Source organism: Sinocyclocheilus rhinocerous, unplaced genomic scaffold (assembly GCF_001515625.1).
Source record: "Sinocyclocheilus rhinocerous isolate Xijiao unplaced genomic scaffold, SAMN03320098_v1.1 scaffold278, whole genome shotgun sequence".
Classification (NCBI taxonomy): Eukaryota; Metazoa; Chordata; class Actinopteri; order Cypriniformes; family Cyprinidae; genus Sinocyclocheilus; species Sinocyclocheilus rhinocerous.
In genome coordinates, this window is record NW_015664178.1 from 282,189 (window position 1) to 302,399 (window position 20,211).

General features: G+C 37.4%; 1 protein-coding gene and 1 long non-coding RNA gene across 2 annotated transcripts in view; both read left to right on the forward strand.

Annotated features, from left to right (window-relative positions):
* The first annotated feature begins 321 nt into the window (after window positions 1–321).
* LOC107729648 (uncharacterized) lies at window positions 322–1,320 on the forward strand. Its single transcript, XR_001638606.1, has 3 exons — window positions 322–562; window positions 704–821; window positions 972–1,320. It is a non-coding gene; the product is annotated as an uncharacterized LOC107729648 (long non-coding RNA).
* A 9,490-nt stretch (window positions 1,321–10,810) lies between these two features.
* Window positions 10,811–20,211, forward strand: part of ek1 (eph-like kinase 1) — a 71,331-nt gene continuing 61,930 nt past the window's right edge. The window contains exon 1 of the mRNA XM_016540307.1: window positions 10,811–11,038. Coding sequence (XP_016395793.1) covers window positions 10,951–11,038 — 88 coding nt within the window. The 5' untranslated portion in view covers window positions 10,811–10,950. The remainder of the gene's footprint in view (window positions 11,039–20,211) is intronic.

Genomic DNA, 20,211 nt, shown 5'->3' on the forward strand with positions numbered 1-20,211 from the left:
CTCCTATAGACAGCTAAGGCAGACCAGCCTAAAAATTTAACTTGATGTAATGACCATTTCTAGGAGGGACTTGTCCCCCTCAGTATCTGTGGTTATTACAGCCCTGCTCTATGGATTTTCTTATGATCATGCGGCAACATGGTGAAGCATTACATCTGTAACACAAGTTGTATGCATTCTCACGTGTCATAAAACTGCGTAGTTCTGTTCTATAGTTGGGTGTGTATTCTTGCAATGCAACTCCATTCATCTACAGTATCTACCCACGCTGTGGCGAGCTGTGTGGGTGAAGGACCAAACCGAGAGCTCATCACTAGCACCTTTTTCCGCTCATTGGATGGAGGCTCATTCGAACACATTCTTTCACACACATACACGTTACCCATTTTGGAGGTTGAGGTTTGTGTGTATGTGTGCACGAAAGAGCAGAGGAAATGAAAGTGTGAAATATTAAAGCTGTGTAAGGAGTAGTTTCAGTCAGTTTCTGTCTGCACAGTCGTCATGAGGTCGCTCGTCTGTCTTCCTTTCTGCCTGGTGCTGTTTCTGTTCTGTCTCATTGCAGGTGAGCCTCACTTTACCTTTTGTTACTCATTACTGATACCTGGAAAGGGTTAGTGTGTTGTCAATTTGAATTTTGTTGAAATCTCTTTTTATGAAGTTCTGAAACAGTTTGTTTCAACTGCAGTTTCTTTTTGTCATGCAGAAACAAGTCAACGTCCTTCAGCCTGCTGTTTGCAGACGAGCAAAAACAGAATATCCATAAACAGAGTGTTGAGTTATACAGTCCAGAAAGCAGGAGTTTGCCCTATCAACGCAATTGTGTAAGTCATCAGATTCTCATATTAATGACCTTAAGTCATAGTTGTTTATTACAAATTTCAAGATGTTGCAATGCCAAAGTTAACAGTGCTTACACTGCTTTAAACAGTAATTTAGCTCTTGACTAATATGGAAATTGTTTTTCTTTGTAGCTTGTTGACTGTAGGACGGAAAATTAGGTGTTTTGATCCAGACTCAGAGTGGATCAAAGCTATTATGAGAATGGTGGACCAGAAAAAACGGACAAAACAAAACTCTGATCCAAAAGCCTAGCCGAGCCAAAATGCCAAAAGACAGAAAAAAATAACAGGAAAGATAGGCCTACGCAGACAGAAGAATCTAAATAAAATTTTATAAGATTTTTGTTTACGTTTGTAATGCATTGTTTGACCTGTGCCAACTGACATAAACCTTAATTGATGTCAAAATAAGTATGACTGTTTTATGCTTACATCTCTTTTGAAATAAATTTATTCTGCTTCACAGATTTTATAATCTCTTATCAAGAATGCATTTTTGTATTTTATGGTTAAAAGAAAACATGTCATGTTGCAAAATGAACAAGTTGTGCAGATTTGATTTTGGAATTGCTAAATAAATGAAGAAAAAATATAACAACTACTTGATTTCTGTTTTTTGGTATGAATGGGCAAAGAAAAAGTGTTATTTATTTAACTAACTAGTTAAATAAATAAAATATGTATATTTATGATATTATTATATTTCAAATAATATATCAAATATCATAATATGAACGAGCGGATGCTTAAACCGCAAAGCCACAGTTTCAGTCTGTTTCAGAAACACCTGATACTCTCTTTTTCAATATGCAGGAATCAAATCCTCTTAAGAGAGATTCAGATCAAGTAAAAATAAGTATCTGTATCTATAAACACAAATACGCAGAACACAGTATGCCCTTTAGGCATTTAGTTAATTGTCTTTGCTTGCTTTTACGAAATGTTGTTTTAATATTGACCACCAGGTGGAGATGTATGACAGAAGATACAAACCCCCCCCCCCCCCCCCCCCCACCAACCACCAATATAAACATGGTCGTCATCTGCGTGCAAGTGATTCTGAGATACGGTAGGGTGCGAAGTGTCCATCACATGTACACTTCATTTTCCTGGGAAACGAGGGGGCATTGTCTTGGTATTTAGTGTTAAAAATCCTTCTATGTTTGCAGCAAGTCAAATCTCAAAGTTCATTTACAGCTCACAAATAATAATAATAATGGTGTGTACTCACAGTTTGTCCAGTTGTATGCCTGATTTTTAAATGGTTTCACTTCTATTGTAAGAAATGCCTTTTATAGAATTGAAGAAAATAAACTATAGACATACTATGAAATAATTACAATATTTTAAGATGCATATTTTAATGCACTGATAAAAGTAACAACACCTAATATTTTACCTTATACAGTTTTAATTTCTAAAAATAGATGTAAAATAGCTTTTATGTAACATCCTCTTGAGACAGGCTTCTGAGAAGATGTCTTTCTGGACAGGAACTTGACGCTTGCCATGGCTTCTGCTTTTGGTTTGTGGTGAGTTTCTCTATGACTGTGAGCACTTCTCAGCTTTACACTCAACTCTGTAACACTTTTTCTTAGCCTTTGTTTTTCTGTCCATTTCTTTGTCTTTAAATGTCCTTCAGTTGTGTGAAATTGTGGGTTTGTTATGGACGTAGTGTGTGTAGCGTGTGAAGGATGTGTGGATGTGAGCGTATGTAGGAGGGAGGCCGGGTGAAATTAGACACCTGCTGCTTCGCTGTGTTCTCATCAGAGTGTGTGTAATGCGGTGGAAAACACACCTGCTCCTTGTCAGAGGGGCAACATGGACGCCACACTTACGAGGCGGCAGATTGGTGATAGACACCATTGGAAAAAAGCACACACATGGTGTTACAAAAGATTTACCAGAAGGTAAAATGTACCAGGGAGACCTGACAGAATGAGAGAATGCAAAAATAAAGAGCCAAAATGTATGGCTTCACTTAAATTAAAAAACGTAGCATGATATCACCAAGGATTTTTGAAGAAGGTACCACAGTAACACCAATGTTTTTGGATCCAACCGAGATGATAGTACTTATCTGAAGTACCATGAGTGAATATGGTAATCTTACAGTACCTTGGTATTACTACCACATGCCACCAGTTCTATTAGTGTAGCTATGTTTTTATTTATTTATTTTAAAGAAATTAATACTTTTATTTAGCAAAGATGTATGCATGGATCAAAAGTGACAGTAAAGACATTCAGATTGTTAAAAAAAAGAAGCTTTTTTAATAAATTAATGAAAAATCACGAACAGAATGTATCATGGTTTCCAAAATAAATAAATAAGCATAAATATTTTCAACACTGATAAGAATAATTCTTAATCAGCATATTACAATGATTTCTGAAGGATCATGTGAAGACTGGAGTAACATTCAGTCATACCAGGAATAAATTACATTTTAAAATGTATTCAGATAGAAAACAGTTATTTTAAACTAATAATATTTTTTTAAATGAATGTTTTTACAGTATTTTGATCAAATAAATGCAGCCTTTTTAGCATAAGAAACTTCTTTCAAAATCATAACAACCAAACTTTTGAACAGTAATTTATATATTACTGTTTAATGGGTATTGAAACATCCTTGAAGCAAGATTTACTTAAAAAAAAAAATGTATTTATTTATTTTAATTATAATTATAATATTTTATATGATATTAAATATATATATATATATATATAGTCTAAACATGAATCTAAAAAACTTTCTTTTTTTTCCGTCTAATTCATGAAAAATGGCATATATTAAGAAAATAGTTTTTGTTGTGCATTACACCACTAGACGGACACAGGCTGACCTTATCCCTTTCAACATCTCAGGCTCTGGAGAGACAGTGTTATCATGGCAGATTATGAATATCGACTATGTACTATAGATCGATACAGAGATCTTTCACATAGACCACAGCTATAATACAGCACAGATGAGGCCACTCCATCATTTTCTCTCAGGTCACTCAGGTAGAACGCGGAGACTTAGAGGCGTCTGCGCTCTGTTCGACTGGACATCCGGGTCTCATAAACGTCCTGGAGCTAACATTAGCCATATTTAGACATCTTTAATAAAACACAGAACAGGTTTAATTCCAAAACAGCAGCATATTTTCTGCCTGAAAGGCCTCTTTAGACAACGTTTTGGTGTGATTACCTTACAAAAGACTACAAAATGTAATCTAACTTCAGGGTTTGATTCACATCCTGGTGTCTTTTTTGCTCCTTTCATTCTCTTGATTCCTTTTCCTGAGGCTGGTGTTAAGAGGCTGCGCGGAAGAGATAGGAGTCTGGAGTTTGCTTAAGGGATTTTCTGTGTTTTAAATAGAGAGGTTAACTGGGGTCATGGTGGACCAGTGACATTTTGGGGCAGAAAGCCCAGCTGTGTGCTTCTGATTAGGAAACAGTCTATATGTTGTGGATTTGAGGTTCTGTCAAGGGACCCGGTGTGTTTAGGAAGAGATGGTGTTAATAAAGTCAACATACGGTTAAAAACATTGTCATCCCGAGAGAGAGAGAGAGAGAGAGAGGGAGAGGTCAAAAAAATGTTTGTTAAAGATAAGAGTTAATTTCACTAGATCCAATAAAAGCAGTGTAAATGCAAAACAGAAATATCTGCTATGCAAGGCAATATATCTAATCCTATTGCAGCAGCAATAAAAATGTGATGTTCACAATCCAGGCGTATGCATTCTTAAAAATATCCCTCGTTCTCTTGTGTATTTTGAATCACTGTAGTCCAGAAGCCTGAAGTTATATAACTCTGAAGGAAAACCCTGCATCTTGACCTACTTAAAGACACTGTAAAAATAGGCTGGAACCTTTTTAATGTCGTCCCGCTCTGCAGCTGAATGCATGCTGGATGTCTTATCACTAAATATTGATTAAATTAGGTAGAGCAGCTGTTTGATAATGAGATCTCAAATAATTACAAAGACTAATCCGCACCAGAGCATTACGGATTGATCCGTTTCTCTGCCTCGAAATGGAGAGAAGTGGGATTCTTGGTCGGTACGTCTTTGACAGGGACGATGGAAGCAGAAACCCAATGAACCCGAGTGATGTGCAACATCACAGAGCCGGCGCTGAAAAAAACATTCTCTCTTGGTTATTATATAACCACGCCAGAGGGACGGGAGTTTTTTCTCTCCTCTGTGATCTAAAAGAGACATCCAGTGCCCTCTAAAGCATTGCAGAAGAAGACATATTCAGAGACATTACAAAATAAACAACTCTGACAAGGTTTTGTTCTTCCAGGGGACTGTGCTGTGTAAGTGCCTGAGGAAGCACAACAGAGAGAAAAAGGGATAGAGATATTGGGAAATGGTTTTGTTAATGTGTTAGGTGGTTTTTAAGAGGTTCGTAATACAATGTTGAATTGTTTTCTTTTTGAATAGTTCAGTACATATTAGTAATACTTCCCAGAAATATGCTCTTTCAACAATGTCTGTCAACTGTTCTTACATATGCCAGGATGCATTTATAATCTAACATTTATTTGAATTAATTATCGAGAGAGAGAGAGAGAGAGAGAGAGAGAGAGAGAGTGATGTCTGCGCGTCTCTCTCTCTCTACAAACAATGGAGCTGTGAGTTTTGTTCTCTAAATTGTTCTTCTAAAACAGAGATTTTACCCCCTCGTTGCTGAGTAACATAATGTAGCAATTCAGCATCTAAGCTATTTTATTAATTAAAGTCGTGGGACAGCGTTGACAACAAGTTTCTGTGCTCCTGAATGTTTCTGTGTGCATACCTGCTACTGCCAGCCATTCAGAATCGAAGCCGTCATTTTCTCCTTCTCTGAGAGCGGTGACGTAGTCAAAACATCCGGTAGCATGGGTTTTCCAGGAAATGTGTGTACTCCCTGGATCTCTGCAGGCTTCTCGTAAATACTACTGTGTATTATGCATGTTATTTTGACAGACAAAATGTTACATTCAGCTGTCGCAAATTTGTTCGAGTTTATTTTGTGGTTTTGATGCACAAAGTTGATTTTTAATGCCTCTTCTAGCAAAAATCTTTTATTTAAACCCATGAAAATGCAAATCCTGTTGTAAATAATAGTGAAAAAGCACTTTTTAAAACTGTACTCCGTTATTACCCCTTAGCAAAAAAAAAAATATACACACAAACACAGTATATACTGGTTTCAGTGTTGTTGTTTTAATTTACTTATTAATTTAATTATTCATTTTTTCTATTATTCCTGGCCTGTATTTTTTAACTCTTATTAAAAATTATATCATAAAAAATCATTGAGACTTTACCTAGCAGTGCACCTAGCAACCACACAAAACACCCTAACAACCACATGCTAAAACCATTTTAAATACCTTAACAACCACATAGCAACATTCTAGAAAATGATTAAAAACATTCATATTACGTTCTGGGCTAGTGTGGCTTTGAAGATTGGCCCCACTTAAGAGCCAAAAAATACAATATATATATATGTAGAGATGAAAATCCTTTATCATTAGATTGCACTTTCATTTCCTGTTTCTTTCTCATTCAGATTCTCACAATATGACAGAGAGTAAGCCACTCATTCATTCAGCTATACAACATCTACGATCCTTCAGGTAGTGCCAAGGAATTAAATAAACAGAGCACTGAACTTTACTCAGGCATGTGGCCTTACATTGTCTGCATTCACTGAGCTCTCACTGTGTTTGGCCAGTTTTTCAGCTGTATAAGACACTAAACTGGTTGTCAACAAGAGTTTTTCTTTTCTTTTTAACTCATGTACTTTACTAGAAGTAGCCTAGTGCATGCTCAATGTAACTTTGCCACATAAGAAAAACCTTAGCAACTTCTAGAAACCTGCAGCAGACATGCAAGCAGACACTTTTGTAGAGCTGCACAAAACCAAACAAAAACAAAAAAGCTCTTTTGTGCTGGCTTGTGGTGCATCAGGGACCGCATGCTGGCTGATTGACGGGGGTCCAGGCTCCACCCACCAGAGGTGAGCAGGAGTGTGGGAAGAGGCAAGTGTACAATGCTTGCTCTCCAGAGGGGCGGGAGGGACCTAAGACTCAGCCCCCGCTCTATGGCAGACAGGGCAAGGCTCTCTTTCAGTAGACGGAGCCCTAGGGTCAGTATATGGGGCCCAAAGAAGCAGATCTGTGTGGAGTGGCACGTCCCTCGTTTAACCTGTCCCAGATGGCTCTGTTCTGTGGGCAACACACAAGAGAGTCACAGCAGTCTGGAAAGTTCAGCCAAGTTCAAAGAATAAGTTCATGAAAATAATGTGGAAGTGGACTAAATTTAAATTTATAAGTTCATCTAATTATGTAGTCCAGATTACATGTAATCAGTTACTACCCAGCACTTATCTCTTTGTATTTTTATATCGATATGACACATGATTATCCTATTTAAATCAATGTGATAAACAAGTTAGTTCAAAAGTAATCTAAAAGTAATTGAAAAGTAGTCTGAGTATATTACCTAAAATGTGTAATGTAATAGATGACATTACTAACTACAATTATTGTAACATAATTTGGAATCAGACTTAACCTGCCCCGTATATATGTAATACATTATATATCTATAATAAAGTACAGTGGGTACGGAAAGTATTCAGACCCCCTTAAATTTTTCACTCTTTGTTATATTGCAGCCATTTGCTAAAATCATTTAAGTTAATTTTTTTTCCTCATTAATGTACACACAGCACCCCATATTGACAGGAAAACACAGAATTGTTTAAGGGGGTCTGAATACTTTCCGTACCCACTGTATATATGTAATTTATTATTTATTAAGATGAATCATATGTAACAATACTTTAACTGAAACAATCTTTCTTTGAGATATTTAAAACATTAAAATCTTCAGTGAAACCAGCTCATAGTCCAAGTATGGGGTGCCTAGAGAAGGATAAAGGCTTTTTCTAAGAATGTATTCATCACAATTAGGCCACTGAAACCAATTCAGAGGTATTTTTCTCCATATTAAATGCTCTTCCCATATGCAGCAGCAGCAGGGTTCTGGAGATCCAGAGGGGCCCCTTCTCAAAGTTCAAGAGCTCCAGTGCAAACCCCCCTTCCTATGCCCATCCACCATGGTTACACATCCATGATAGACAAATATGAAAGCATGTGGCTCTCGGCTGCAGCTGAAATGATCATTCGTGCTCTGTCTGGCCTCTGGAGCTTGCCAGCAAGCCTCATTAGGCTCGAGCTATCTGCGCTAACCAACAGGTGGTCTTGAAGGTTGATATGTATTTGTCAGCCCTGTTACACCTGTCAAAGTCCCTCCCACTTCATTAATATGCGGACATGAAGATCTCGGATCTGCCACAGCTGTTGGATTCTCTGGCTGATGATTCTCACTCCTCTGTGCTAAATAATGAAACAGGTTTATGTTGGGGATGTGGTGCAGTCAGTGGGAGACATTGTGGAAGACACGTCATGACCACAACTTCCCCAAACAGGAAGGTTCATCTGACAGGTCACTGATGCATGCAGGGGGGTAATTAACAAAATTCAGCAGGCCTTTAGTTATTTTAAAGTAAAGAGGTATGACATTCAAAGAGAAATTAAAGAAGAAAATAAAAATCTGTCATAATTTATTCACCTTTATGTTGTTTTGGACTTTTCAGGCTTAAAATGATGCAAAACCTCAATAAAATGTCCCTGTTTTCTGGTTAATTCATAACAGAAATTGCGATGTTTGAGTCAGTGGTTCAAAAAAACAGTATAAATGATTTGTTCACAAATCTGACTTATTTGGTTCTTGTGTTCAACTCATTGACTTCCAGTCACAGTGGTTCTTGAATACTTGAAAAGGAAACTCCTATGAATTTTAGATTATGGATATACAATATTTAAAAGAAAATTCTGTCAACATTTATTCAACTTTATGTTGTTTTGGAGCTTTTGCGCTTAAAATTATGCAAAACTACCATAAAAGCATACAATGATCCATATAAAATATGTAAGTTCATGGCAGAAATTGCAATGTTTCATTTGTATATGAACAGTTCTTGCGAGCCAAATCTTGTCAATGAATCAAATTTTGTCAGTGATATGGTTTACATACAAAACCAGTATGAATGATTTGTTCACAAATCTGAATCATTTGGTTCTCGGGTTCAAATCATTGACTCGATCCAATCACAGGCGTTCTCGAATACATGGAAAAGGAATGCCTTAGTAATTTTAGAGTAGGGAGATACAACATTTAAAGAGATAGTTTACCCAAAAAGGAATATTCTGTCATTATTTATTCACCTTTATGTTGTTTTGGAGCTTTCATTCTTAGAATTATGCAAAACCACCATAAAAGTATCATACAGTGATCCAAACGAAATGTAAGTCAATTCATGACAGATATTGCCATATTTAATTAATAAATTAACTTTTTTTGTGAGTCAGATCTTGTCAATGGATCTTTTAATAGAGTTCACAAAAACAGTATGAATGATTTGTTCACAAATCTGACTCATTTGGTTCAGGTTCAACTCATTGACTCAATCAAGTCACAGTGGTTCATGGAAAAGGATTTAGTCATTTTGCAGTTGGGAGATACAATATTTAAAGAGATTCAAAAAGGAGTCTATAAGTCAATAAATAGTTTACAGTAAAAAAGTAAAATTCTTTCATCATTTACTCACCTTTATGTTGTTTTGAGGCTTTCAAGCTTAAAAGTATACAAAACCTTTATAAACGTATCATAAAAGTACTAAATGTGAAATGTAAGTAGATTTATGACAAAAATTGCAATGTTCAATTTGTGAATGAACTGTTCTTGTGAGTATTGAGTGGTTCTTGAGTATTGAGTGGTTCAACTCATTCATTCGATCCAGTCACAGTGGTTCTTGAATACATGAAAAAAGAAAATTATGAATAATTTGGTCTTTTTCTCACTTAACACCACTGTATATGGCATCAAAAGACTTAGCGCTCAGGTTGTTTGGAACACTTTTATTACACTTTCATGGTGGTTTTACATGCTTTATAAAGGATTACAAGCTTCATTCCCCATTCACTGTAAATGCATGGAACAGAGTGACCAGCTTAAAATATCTTTTTTTTTTTTGTTTTACACAAAAGAAAGAGAGTCATATGTGTCTGAAACAACATGAGGGTGAATAAATGAACTATTCCTATAATTTACATGTAAAAGAAAAATAAAAGCGTGCAAGGGAGGTTTGCTTTTGTGGAAACTTTACAATGTAGCTTCTTGGTTGCTGCATGCACATGTTTTTTTCCAGACTGTCCTGCCTGTCACCAAAAGTGTGATAGACAGCAAGTGAAAGACAGAGAAATACAGATAAAAAGACAGTGGCACTAAAAAACCTCACTGCATTTATTTTTTAGCTCTGGTGTGTACAAGCTTGTCTGAGCCATCATAAACACCCCTGGCACTCCTCCACACACCCCAGGCAGTGTGCCTGATTGTCTGTCAAGCCATTGTTGGAGAGGGCTTACACAGTAGAGACAACACATTTACACTCCCTGCCATCACATTCAACCACATGAAATGTGATGTCATTTTTTTGGTAGGTGACAGAGCTTATGAGGGCTCCTGCATGGGAGGAACCAGCTGGCAGAGGGGAAAAAATGGTGGCCTTTTTCCAAGAGCAGTAAGAGTATTGATTTGACCTTCATCTTTAAATACCAAACATTGAGGTTTTGGTCTAATGGGCTCTGTTGTATTGGTCCCATGCCTGTGATATGACACGCGGCACGTTGCCGCAGCAGGGCAGTAAATTGACTTTGACTATCTATCTATCTATCTGTCTATCTATCTATCTAAACTGAATGCCGACAGTAACTATCACTTTTTACACAATTAACAGCTAAAAAAGTCCTCTAGCAAGATACGCGCTCACCCACGCCTACTTTTGACGCCACGCACACACGCGTGACGCCCCCTTCATCCAGCTTGCTGTAGCCAGAGAGTGCAGCTCACGCCAGTGTCGGATCCTCCTTCAAACAGGCGCGCTGTTTCCTTTCCAGTTCAGCTCAGCTCAGCTCAGTTCAGTTCTCCAGCGCAGCCACCGGCTCACCAGCCCAAGTTTACGCACAGGGATGCGGGCGCGTGGAGCCGCCTGAAAATGGCTCTGTGTAGGATTTACTCTATCCTTGCTCCTTTTCATATATTGGTGTTGTGTCAAGCCTTGAGGAATTATCCAGATAATGAAGGTAAGGCATACAGTCGTTGTCATATTTGTGCGCTTTGGATGTTGGATAAATGAATCAAGGCGAATTAATGTACATTCGTTTCTCTCCCGGGGCAATCGCATTAAAATTGGATGCTTTAAAGATAGGATTTGCCTTGGAGTTGAAAACATTAAAATGTTTAAAAGATTAAAATACGCAGTCGTTAAAATGCAGGATTCTCATGACCTCTTTTGAGTAGCAAAAACAAAAATGTTAGCGTTGCAACATTTGACGAATGATCCAATAATTTGACTTCACATTACTGAGTTGAAAGGATTAAAAACAAGGATGTTTATGACCAAAATATGGTCTAATGCTACCCAAAAGTTAATTTGTAGGACTTTGTTTTTGTAGTTTGTTTTGAAAAACCATCTTGAGCGGTTGACACAGGTGATGCCGTATGGTTTATATAAATCGATATGCACAATTCAGACTAAATCAAGCTGTATTTATATGTTGTGGTTTGTGTGTTTAGCGTTGCCAGGGATGGTTTGGACAGGCAATGCCATGAGCAGTGACAAATAGATGTGAGACACTCATTTGCTTAATTAAACAATTAATTAGGAGATATCAGAGAGAGCTGCTAGTATTCTAACTCATCCAGACCTATATATCATATACATTGACCCTTGAGTGCAATCTAACTTCTTTGAAACTGCCATGAGACAAGTTGCTTTGCGAGTGAGGGATGTGAATAAGAAATAGGTTTCTTCAATTTTCAAGTGAACCAGTGATATTTATAGACCTTTGTGATTTAAAAAGCTCTATTGTCATTTTAAATAACTTAAACAGATAGATATCAGGCATTTTAAGACTATATGTTCAAAGATGCAGGATGTCAGTTTACAACGGTCCATACTGACTTATTTCACTCTGAGCCTTCAAAAATCAGACAATAAATTAACCTCACTGGATTAAAATGGGTTTACTTCTCATTGTTATGAGATTAGGATTAAGCCACCCATTGTGCTGTTGTCAGAAGGAAGGTTCAATGGTGGGTTTAATACACATTTAGGTGGAATCTATCAGATAGGATTTTGTGCAGAGCATTTAGGCATGGTGTCTTTGGCTGACTGGAGGCTTTGCAAAATGAAAATACACTTTGCTGGGCTTTGACAGTGGGAGTCAAATCTAAGTTTTGGGTGTTTTCTGGCGCTTCATCGATTTATTCATTAGCACATCTCAATAATCATTATATTTAAGTAAATCTTTTAGCTTCACATAGGGTTGTCATTTGTGCTGGTGTAAAATGCAGCTGTTATAGAGGTGTGCACTTCCTCTAACTACCAGCTGGTGGTATACCCGAGGTGATTTTTTCAATATGGTTCTGTGAATGTTTGTGTTGTGAGCAGATCTACATCTGTGTTTGTGTCGACGAACTGTTCATTAACTTCTTGTTCTGGAGTTTTTGTCTTGTAAGCATTTTCTGCTCTAAGGATGGTAGACATGTCCCATATCGACATATGCTTGATATCTGTCTTCTGGCCAAACTAAAACACATCAGCACATATTTAATGCTAATGACTACATTGGTTTTCCATTCAGGGTCCAAACGACTGACTTTCTCAGCACATTTTCTGTTTTTGGAAGACATTACTGCAGTGCTTGGATATTTACACCCCTCTGGAGATAATAAAGACCAAGATGTTGCAGAAACATTTTTAAAATCCCCCCCAAAAAAAGCTTCATTCACACGAGCTCAAAATTAAACCATGTAGTAAAAAACTGTTGATCGATACCGTGGTTCTTGACTAGCTGGTTAAAGACCAAAAATGGGTCGCTGATCTGTTCTGATAAATAAATTAATTATATGCTGTAAACTAATTATGTATAACTGAGCATAGCTTTGGATGGAAAAATAAATAAATTGGCACTTGGTAGATGCTAGCCAAATTAGACGGATAAGTAAAATCTGAATTATTGGCAACAGCATGAAACCATCAAAATAAAGACAATTGGAACCAAAATATGTTAATATTTTTGCTTATTATTAGGCTTAGGCAGTTTATGGTGATATTAATAGACATTATTACATACACGGCAAACAATTTTGGTGCATTTTTGGGCCATTTAATTGTAAAGTCTGGATCTCCAAACCACTGATCTAGGGTTGTTTAACTATAAATTTAAAGCATAGGTACCCGTGACAACCTTTTACACTATATAAAGATATTTTTATTTTTAATAAGTGCCTTCTGTTGCTCTCTTGTTTTTTTCTAGTTAGCGCTAAGGTCCCCCTCATTAGCTTGTCCTTTGTACACGTTCTTACTGCATTTAGTGACGGTTTCTCGTTTGCTTTTGTTTCCCTCCCCGGCACTCTGGCAGGGAAATTAGCATGAGAAAGCACGCTTTTTATGTTCAATTCAGATGTGCTCTGAGGCTCTGTTTTGCTCTCGTTCTTTCACTCTCCCTCTCACCATCTCTTAGTTACTGACCTAATGAAAAGCCTGAATTTGCATCTCTCTTGTTTGCGGGTTGTCTAAGGAAGTCTGTTGATTAGTCTAACCTGTGGCCTTCTTTTTGTTTTCTGCAGGTATTGGTTATTTTTCCCCTTCTATTTGATAGAAAGAAGGTTTTATACATGAATACTTCAAGTGCTCGACTGGTATTTACTTTGCTTAAGATACATTTACAGATCTTAATTAGTCGTGACAGTGCTGCTGTTCTATACCTGCCATGCAGTTCATTATTGAACATTTCGGTTTAAGAAACTGGGTTGGAAACTTGGAGCTAGCATTACAAAATCAAATTTTGCATGGTCATATGGCATTTAATGGACCAGTCTGATTTCCAACAGATGTATTTGCTGATATAAAGCTCAGAGAAAAGCACTATTGATTCCAACTAGGACTCATTGGAAACACGTGTCTGTGGTGAAATTTCTGCAAAATTGTTACGTTGCTTCTTGAACATTTCGCGACACTAAGTGGCGCTAAAAACACATTCAGTTTTATTCAAAACAGATGAACGTGAATCTGGCAACATTTCGTTACATTGGTTGTTGTACGTATCATGGCAGAAAATGTCCTGTGAGTGGCGCTAAAAGTTTAATGCTAACGTAAGAAAAATGCATTTGCTGAAGCAACCATGCCATTTTGGCTTGCTTTTACAAGACTTTGAGCTCTTTTATTGTGACTCGTGTTTCACAGGACTCTGATCACTCCACATTGCAAGTGCAATGCTGTACCAGGTGAGCGTCTGAGCAAGTTTACTACATCAGAAAAGCCATACATTTGGAGCTGGTTATATGATGCAAATAGGGCTGCACGATAAATCAAAATGGAATCGAGATCGCGATTCGACAGAAGCTGCGATTGTCATGCGTATCTTTCAGTGAAGCACGGTTCTGTGATCAGCAGTAAATCTCCATCCAAAGGCCAGAGGGCGCTCTCGCGCTGAAACTCCAAATACGCCTCGCAGAAGAAACCCAGAAAATGCTTATCGCTGCAGCTGAATAAACAGAAGATTCAACTGCTTTCATTGATTCAACGTGACTAATAAACACGTCAAAATGTATTAGTTTACAAATCATGCACTACGGTAAAAGTGTTTTGAGATCATAACATAGTATTGTGCAAGAAGCTGCCTGAAAATAATTCTTTATCATTTATTAATCTCCCCCGTAATCATAAATTGTGTGAAAAGGAATAAAAGTTGTTGCTGTATTACTGCCTCCAGTGTTCATTTCAGCTGGAAACTGCAGTGAATTGTATAGTAGAGTTGTGCTAGAGACACGTAATTCCAATGAGCCTAGGTTGATTGATTCAGTTGAATGAGTCAATTGATTTGATATATATATAGTTGATTTTATATATATAACTATGAGTCAAAACTATTAACACGAGAGCTATTACTTTTTTCTGTCTCCTGCTGCTCTGAATTGCACACGTTAGACCTTATCGCCCCTGGCTGCATTCAAACTCCTGCGGATCAGACAGCTCATGCGGTAGAATGAGTCTTGATGCCTGTGGCATTTCAGGACATAGGCACATGAGTGCTTTGCATCGGGTCTGGGAAGCTGGGTGCGTTCCAGTGGGTTAAACACCACGTGAATCTCCTGAATGAGACGATTCATTATTGTGCTATTTACCTTTACTTGAGCATATCAGTGTCATATTGCATCTCACTGTGTTTCGTCGTTGAGCTGGTGGAAAGTAGAAATGTAATCTTAATATTATCTTCCTCAGCTTGTTGAAGGAATAGTTCTGTAGAAAATCCTGTCATTATTTATTCGCCCTTATGTTGTTCCAAACCAGAATGTCTTTATCCTTTGTGGAACATAAAAGAAGATGTTTTAATAGTTTTAACTGCTTGCTTTTGCAATGAAAGTCAAAGGAGTCCAAAACCCCTAATGGGACCCCATTGACTTTCTTTGAATGGACAAACAAACACTGAGACATTTATCAGATTCTCTTGAATATGATTCCATGTTCAATTTCAATTGGATTTGTACATTCTCTTGTCAATCAGAGAAAGAAGATCAACTTACATCCCACCTTTCCATCAAGGGTCAAAGGCTATTGTATTTTATCAGCTGATCTTTTGTCTGGCTTTGCATTTTTGCATTAAGGATATTTCAGTTCTGGTAAAGTAACAAGACTTGATTAAATCAGATCCCTTGTGTGTTCATGTGTGCACATGAACCCTTTTAGCAGACAACAGCTTTGATCTGTCCTTCCTTATTGTGCGGCCCACTCCTTCACCTTCATTAACATGCTCTCTACTCTCTGTACCCAATACTCGGCCTTAATGTTTTTTAATGTCTGAGACGGTGTGAATTCTGTTGTGCGTATCTCATTAACAGCACTACGCTTATCACTGATGGTCTGCTCTCCTGGGGATTTGAAGCTCGTGCGCTATGATTCCTGGGAGGTTTTATTGGATTGGACCCCTGCATTTTGTTAATGCAAGACTTAATTGCTTAGAGACTCATTCTGAATTTGAAACGGCTGTTTCATGCGTATTACGACAAGCTTTTTTCCTTGGATTGAAGTTAAAGAATTATGTTAAAATACATTTAAATTTGTTTTATGAATTTGCTAATTTGGGAATTAAATCGATCCCTAACCCTAAGTATTACATTTTGGTGCATAACTTGAACTGCTATGTATTTTAATATTACATTTTTTGGTAGGCAAATTGTATGATTCAGCCCCAGTGAGCATCTTTTTTATCAGCGGTGTTCTGAGAAACGAATCTCTTTAATCAGCCTTAATTATAAAGGGTCGTTATGAACACAAGCTCAAAGGTGATGTCATCCTCTTCTGGTGTGTCCCAGTTTAATCTCTCTAATTATGACTTGTGCTGTTGTGTTGTTGTAACCTGTTTCATGCCCTCTTGGGATTTCATGTTCAGCATGGGTGCAGTTTTATCTGGATGTTGTGCGTCTCCGCACACACATCCAGACTCATCGATGTGGCAGGTGTGGTCCGAGCCGTGTCTGTGCTTCTAATGAGGCATCCCAAGAGTGTCTTCCCTGCTGTCTTCCACTGACTAACACACAGGTCACCATTTCATGCCATGTCTGGCAGCAGCCTGTTTACACCACTAATCATTAAACAGACCTTGGCATGGCCAGTCAGTTATTTGGGAAAGGGCCCTTATGTGTTCATTGTAATTCACAAGCTGATGTGGTTCCTGTCTAAAGGAGATGTGTGTAATTTTTTCATATAAGTTAAAATAAAAATGAATACTCCTAGTAAGATCTTACCTAAAACAGTCAGCTATAGTTTGTACCTCGTTGGCACTTTATGTAGTGCATTCAGATATGAATTTAAAAGTACATTGATATTTCATTCATTTTTACTTGACACTTCTTCTTTCTTCATTGAGTGGGCGGAGCTCAGTTTATCTCAGCAAAGCCTGTTTGGCAATATGATGCTGTAGTTCTCTGGTATTTGTGTGAGTGATAACAGTGATTGTGTGGTGATTTCTGTCTTGGTTTGTGAGGCTTATCTATCTCATGCTGTTGCCTTTGAGCTATAGCTCCAGTGTGAAGATCATGATCTTATGACTTTCTGTCAGCAAAATGTTCATTCTAACCAGTGAAACCAGTAAAATGTACAAAAAGAACACTAAGAATGGAAATCAGGTTAAAATAAGTCTAGCGTGAAATCCTTTATTGTAGTGATAAATCATCTTATTACATCATGTGATTTGTTATTGTAATAAAATATATATATATATATATATATAGTTTTTTTTTTTGCTACTTTGAAATTAAACAAATGTGACAGGAGTTTGAAGACATATCTTATGTTGTAATTGAATATTTTCCAATAAAGACAAAATTAATGCTGCCTTTGTGTGCTGTTGAAAATTTTCTACTTTGCTCTTCTAAAGTTGCAGTGAGTTTGTCGTGTTCAAGTGCTTTGTTGTCGGAAAGAATAGGAATCATGAAGGATACCAGGTTTCTTCTTGCCTATTTCTTGAGGAAATCTTATTAAAGCCAAAATGTATTGAAAATTTGTAGTCAATATCCGATGGATTTAAAGAACAAGTAGTGTTCTATTTGTTGAAAGCCAAATAAATTATTCTGTAGTTTCGGTCAAATAAATGCTGCTTTCGCTGTGAAAAATACATACAATATGCATCAAATGGTTGTTTATATAGTTAAATATAAAAAAGCAAACATAAAAAAGGGTGAGAAAGCAATGTAGATTTGGTGGGAAAACAAATCAAATTTAAGTCACTACAGTGGTATTTCTTGTTTTTTGCCATGTTTGAAGTTTATGGCCTGCCCAACTTAGAAACACTGGTATCAAAATTATCTTACAGTCTCCCAGTGGTAAATACAACTTAAGAGGCCATTCGTGTCCAATTTCTAACTAGGAAACTCATATTTACGATAATTCCGATAGCATGTGAAGGCAGCATAAAAGCAAAAAAAAAAAAAAAAAACTCCATCGGTGTGTTTGGACCCATGTCTGCTTAGAAAATACCAGAACATCTTCATTCATATGTGTTAAACAGGTTTGTCAGTGGACGTTAGGAGATCACTCATGGGTGTCAAGCTGTAACTGGATGGCTGTTCTTTTGGGCATTGAGTCAGATGAGTGTGATGCTTGTGCCAGACAGGCAGGATCTCTGTGGCAGGTCTCATCAGTCTGTTGAGGCAGAATACCACCTCCCAGTAGAGCAGACCTCTGACGCCTCACCAGCAGTGACTGACAGGAACTGCTGACTGCATTTCAAATACACCCCACCACTTCTGTCAAGACGGCTGTACGATACCAATCTCTTACAATAGATATGCTTTCCGTGCTTAGAGTGGATGCTGTGGAAACCGACAGTCTTTGCAGGCTCTGTGTTTTGTGCATCAGTAACCCCAGAGTCCTTTTCTTCGAACCATACAATAATTTTTTACAGATGGGGAAGACTTATGAGACTTACTAAGTGTGTAATTTTTTACTGATGCTGAAATACTTTTCCATCTTAATATTTAGCGAAAACTAGAAGTCATTTTTCTTGTTTGGTTGATTTTGCCGAAAAGAGTACACTCTATAGCTGCGTCAGAAATCACATGCTGTCTGAGTAGGTACTACATTTGATGAAGAACTTTGTGATCATAAAGTATGTTCATTATTGGATGACTGAAATCCAAACATACTGCATCCTCCATGTTTTCATTGTGATGTGACTTACGGCATCAGTTCCGTCTCTGTACTGACATTCGCAGTTCCTCTCCCATGGTCTCATGGGTTATTAAAGTGTCCATCAGATGCACACTTCGGAATCTAGGCAGAAGTAGTAGGTCACCCAGGTATTTATTCACCTACTGTTTCATGAATTCTGAGAATTCGGACATATTACTCTTTTCATATACCGTTTTTTTGACAACTCTGTGGAGAATGTTGATTTGTTTAAGAATCCTGATCAGCCTGACATAGCAACAGACTCAACTAATGGTGTGAGTTTGGGGCGGGGCTATGTATTTGTCTGACCAATGACAGAAGGGGGAGTGTTCAGAAAACCTTTTTGTAAACTATCATGACTTTTGCAATTATGTTTGGTGAGAAATTAAATTACACACTTCACCTTTGAACTGATAAAAAAACTAGTGAGAATACACTTCTTAGATATGAATACCATAATTTATGCTCGTAAATCAAGTAGATTTTAAACATTTTAATGCCCAATAGTCCTGAATCTTGTCAGAACATATGTTTTCAGGGTTAAGAATAGCATCCTCAGAGATTGATTTACCTTTTAAGGATACTTGACAAGTACCTGACAGTGGCTACGCATGAGCGAGAGTGACCCCATTGTCCTTTTCGGTTCCCTGAGGACACATATCCAGCTGCTTATCTGTCCTTTCCCTCTCACTTTCTTGACTGACCCTTCTCCTTTTTCAGTTTTTAAGTTTTTGCTCCCCTGTTTACATTGTAGGTGATTGCTGACCACTGCACTCTTCCCAGTGTTAATGGTTAATCTCATCTATTGGCCTGAGGTGCTGAGATCTCTTTTGCCATATCATTTGCCATATCCACAGCTGCACGACCGAGAGCTAATGATGAAGAAAAGCCCCCCTCCTCTACAATATCTAACCAGCTGTTTTAGTAAAGATCACATGTATTGGCCTGGTCCTGTACAAGACTGTAACCATATTTGAGATAATGGGGGCTAAATATTATTGTCTGGTGAAAAGGAAACATACCATACAACCAGTATTAGAGTGGATGCTTCACCCGCAGTGTCTATAAAGTTTACGACAGAAAAGTGAATTTACAGTGATCTCTTAACATCATTTTGAATTCTATGGTACCTAGTTAGGAAATCTTGTCATTTTATTGCATGGTACTGTCATGTCTTTTGGTGAGCCTGATTATATTCTTCCTTAAGGACTGCAGAAATACCAGCTTTGTGAAACACTCCCTTCTCTTTTTCTTTGACAGGTAGATTAAAGGGATCTTTCACCTTTTGGATGACAAAGAATTGAAAGACTTTGTGTGTGTTTGAGAACTAGACTTCTTAAACATTTGGGCTTCTGTGACATCTGGTTGCGTAAGGTTGTCAACTTGCTAAAGTTAGCTAAACTGTCAGTTAAGTAATATTAATTTAAATGGGTTTTGTTGAAATCGCATAAATGGCTTGTGATAGTCTTGGTAGCATCAGTAAGAATGGTTCGAAAATCTTGTTTTGCCATGTATGCCATT